Here is a 3,960-nt window from a genome sequence, read left to right as displayed (position 1 = left end):
AATGTTACGCGGATGCATGGCTGAGAATAGTGAGAAACGGAAGATTTATCAAATCAGGTCAAACAGATGCATTTTCATACAGGATCTGAAAATGAATTAATTAACAAATTAAGTACATATTATAGCACGTTATAATGATAGCAGATCATGAATGAGTCTAATTTATGTACCGGGAACGTGTGAGATAGGCTACCTTATTTGCTTTGATCAAATTCTAAATCAATATCTTATCCGTTTTCGGGAAGTCCCCTTGTTAACTGCTAATTACTGAAACGTCATGAGGCTGAATAGACTTAGAATCGATTTGCTTATCAGGCTATTCATGTGGAATTATGGAATATATCATATTATGTTGCTCGTGAGCAAAAATAACGTCCGGTTGTGCGTCCGTCATTGACAGTCTATCCTAAACCGCAGCGAAACTCATCAATGTTATTCCTTCTCTCTCGACAGCACGACAAAGTTAGATTGTGCATACTGCAAATTAACACATTTTCCAGCGATTTGGAGAATATAGTGGTCGATCCCAAACACACAATCAATAAAACACGATGCATGACCAGGCTCCGCCACATGTCAAGTTTTCCAGAATTTGAGTGCTACCCAGTTTTAATAAAATCATTTAAAAAATGCATTACAAACAAAGTGAAGCTGATCAAACAATACTTTCAAACTAACCCGTTATTATTTCTAGAGAGCCACAGAGAGTTTTCAAGTTGTCTTGGTTTCAGATGATCCAGGACTGAAGTGTTCCCCCACGGTGGCATTACAATGAATAGGAATAGATGTCCCTTTGGTCAATGGGACAGTCAAAGGACACCGCCCTGTATAATAATGGGGACGTCATCCTAACAAGACCATTATGAAATGAATAGGAGGGCTCTTTTTGTTTCCCTTCTCTCAAGCAGCACTATAAATACTCCGAGCGCTCTTTTACCTCACCACAGAGCAAGAGGTGCACCCGCGAGATAAGATTACTCGCAGCTATCCGGCCAACAAGCCCACTGTGTCGACTCCTTCGTTGTTACCTACACCTCCTTCCCAAAAAGAGGACGGAACTCAAACGACAGAATCGGGTGATAGAGTGTGACTTAAAAACAGGGCAGAGATAGAGAGGGAAGCAGCGACCTCCTACCCAAACCGAGCTAATAAAATGCATTCTGACTCCAGCTCGAGCAGATCTTCCTCACCAGACATGGATGGGATGTATCTCAGAGACCACCTCAATTCAGTGTCCTCGACGCAGAACGAACTCCTCCAGAAGATGACGAGCGAGCACCTTTCTAGGCACGGGGAAAAGTCACCTGGCGGGAGCAAGTACAAACTCAAAAAGCAAGTGACCGAGCAAGAGATTCAGCATCTGAGGCTGAAAATCAACGGACGGGAGCGCAAGAGGATGCATGACTTGAACCTGGCGATGGACGGCCTCCGGGAAGTCATGCCGTACGCACACGGTCCGTCCGTGAGAAAGCTGTCTAAAATTGCCACTCTCCTGCTCGCCAGAAACTACATCCTGATGCTCAACAGCTCACTGGACGAGATGAAAAGGCTGGTTGGAGAAATCTACGGCGGACATCATTCTACGTTCCACTGCGGGACAGTGAGCGGGCACTCTGGCAACCCAGCGCATCAGGTGCATCCGCTGCTCGGGAGCGCGCTGTCCTCGTCCACATCCTCCACCCTCACCACCACTTTACCGGGACTAACCTCCATCCGAGCACCTCATTCCCTAATGAAGAGTGCCCCTGCACCCCCTCTTCAACTCGGCAGCGGTTTCCAGCACTGGTCAGGTTTACCTTGCCCGTGCCCCATATGTCAAGTACCTCCACCCCCTCATATTCCTATCAGTTCAGCGGGACTGACGAGACTTACAAGTGAAAACAAGGACGTGATGAAGTAATTTGGGACATCCGATACAGAATGGTGTCAACGTGTACAGTAAATTGTGAATTGGACATGAAGAACGAACCTCAATGCATGCATTGTTTGTCTGTTTATTTGTTTTTTGCGTATGAGATACCCTAAATATCCTCCCTGTAACAAAGATCCTGTGAAAATACTTTTTTCATGGTAAAACTTTTGCCGGTTATTTGGTGTCACCAGAGATGCATTCACACAGTGTACATATGTTTCTTTGTAAAAAAAAAAACAACTTCTAAAACATTAAGCTGTAGATGTCTGAATGTAACCTTACGTTTCCAGCACTGAAGGTGATCGTAGCACAACATACTTGCTGTTCTGAAAGGGCGAAGAAAGTTGCATGCAGATTTAATATTTTTGTTTTTTACATCATTTGTGAAAGTGAAGAATGTCCTTTCCTTGTAACAAGGATGGTGAAATCGCATTCTACAGTGTATGAACATTGTATTATTATTATATATTTAGTTCGAAAAAGGTTGACATTATATGGATCTTGATTACTCCATAGAATTCTGAAAATGCTTTTAGCTTTGTGGCGTTATTCTGTGTCCATTTGTATGTAGAACTTCTTTAGCATGGCTTCAGAACAACTAAAGCATGATTGTTTTGCTGGAAATAATTTGTTATGCCCAGAGACCCTGCGTCTTTATTTTTGTACATTCTTGATGATTGATGAAATATTTATTATTGCCCAGTGTTCCTGGATGAAATTTCAATAAAACCGATATAATGAACCATATATGCTGCTTTGTCTGTCCATACCATGTCATAATGTATCTAATATGGCCTCAATTAAGGACATTTATTCCGGTGGATTATTTATTCATAGATTAAAGCCATTTCTAAATATATGTTTGGTCTAGTAGCCTAATATGGATGCCTTGAGTGATTGGAATCATGCAGTCTGCCAATAATGCCTGTATTTTAATGTCACTTTATTTTAATGAATTTGTAGACCGTGTCCTAACATATCTATAGACTGTATACAACGTTTTCATACAGTCCACATAAGAGGGAGGCCTATTGATTCCTCAACGTAGGATACTTGCATTTGTTTCTGTTCATTCATTGTGGTGTAGTGACAGCAACATATTTGCTTTGCAGGCTGGCAAAATAATTATCCAGTGCAGTTGGCAATGTTTACACGTGGGCCTAATACAATCTGTTGTTTGAACGTCCACTAGATTACACAAGTGCAGAAATAGAAAACGAAGGAGTTCTGAATAGAAAATGACACCCATATGGGGTTAGACGAGTTTTGATGCAGCAACTAACACCAGTAGAAACGTTGCTTAAACATCTGGGAGCATCTGCAGAAAAGTGTGGGCATTCTCCTTGATTGCCTTTAGATTCCCTTTAGCCAGAAGACATTTTCCATTTCCCACAAATGAACCAGAAATGAACATTCCCAGTATTTATCCTCATACTGAAAAGAAACTTCATTAAACTAATCTTTATCAGTGGGCAGCATAATTATTAGACCCTCGTTTTATTGATCACATCTGAATGCACATTTGAACTATCATGTACATTGCTAGAGCTATACTGTATGTAGCTTACCTAGATAAACACATTTTCTGTCCAGAATTATACAAAATCCTCATGTTTGCTTTATAGTGATTTTCTTGTGTTGACGGAAGTGTTTAGAGAGAGTAGGCCTATCGATATAAACACCCGATAATGAATGGTTTGGCTTAACTTTCTCAAAACATTATTACATACTTTCATTGTTAACTCCAATTTCATGATATTTTAATAACATAATGATATTTATTCTAATTGCACATCCCAACACCACCCTCACTTCTAACTGTTGATATTAGGCCTACTTCTTATAACAATAACTCTACCATTTTAATAGGTCTACAGTAGCCTTACTAAGAATCTATAAATAATCCATGTAAATATATTGACTTGTCCGATATGCCTAGGCCTATATTTTAAACAAATAAATTACTAATACAACATATTTCTGATCATACAATGTGCTTCAATTATTTCATAATTAGATGCGCGTTATGGAACTGTTGAGCCCTTAAA

General features: G+C 40.2%; 1 protein-coding gene across 1 annotated transcript; it reads left to right on the top strand.

Annotated features, from left to right (window-relative positions):
- Window positions 1-1,029: 1,029 nt before the first annotated feature.
- LOC124039345 (oligodendrocyte transcription factor 3-like) lies at window positions 1,030-2,241 on the top strand. Its single transcript, XM_046355304.1, has one exon. The coding sequence runs from the start codon at window positions 1,154-1,156 to the stop codon at window positions 1,898-1,900; it is 747 nt and encodes a 248-aa protein (XP_046211260.1). The 5' UTR covers window positions 1,030-1,153; the 3' UTR covers window positions 1,901-2,241.
- Window positions 2,242-3,960: the final 1,719 nt, after the last annotated feature.

Source organism: Oncorhynchus gorbuscha, linkage group LG07, assembly GCF_021184085.1.
Source record: "Oncorhynchus gorbuscha isolate QuinsamMale2020 ecotype Even-year linkage group LG07, OgorEven_v1.0, whole genome shotgun sequence".
In the NCBI taxonomy this organism is placed as follows: domain Eukaryota; kingdom Metazoa; phylum Chordata; class Actinopteri; order Salmoniformes; family Salmonidae; genus Oncorhynchus; species Oncorhynchus gorbuscha.
Note: the sequence above shows the minus strand (reverse complement) of the source record. Positions and strands in the feature narration are given on the sequence as shown.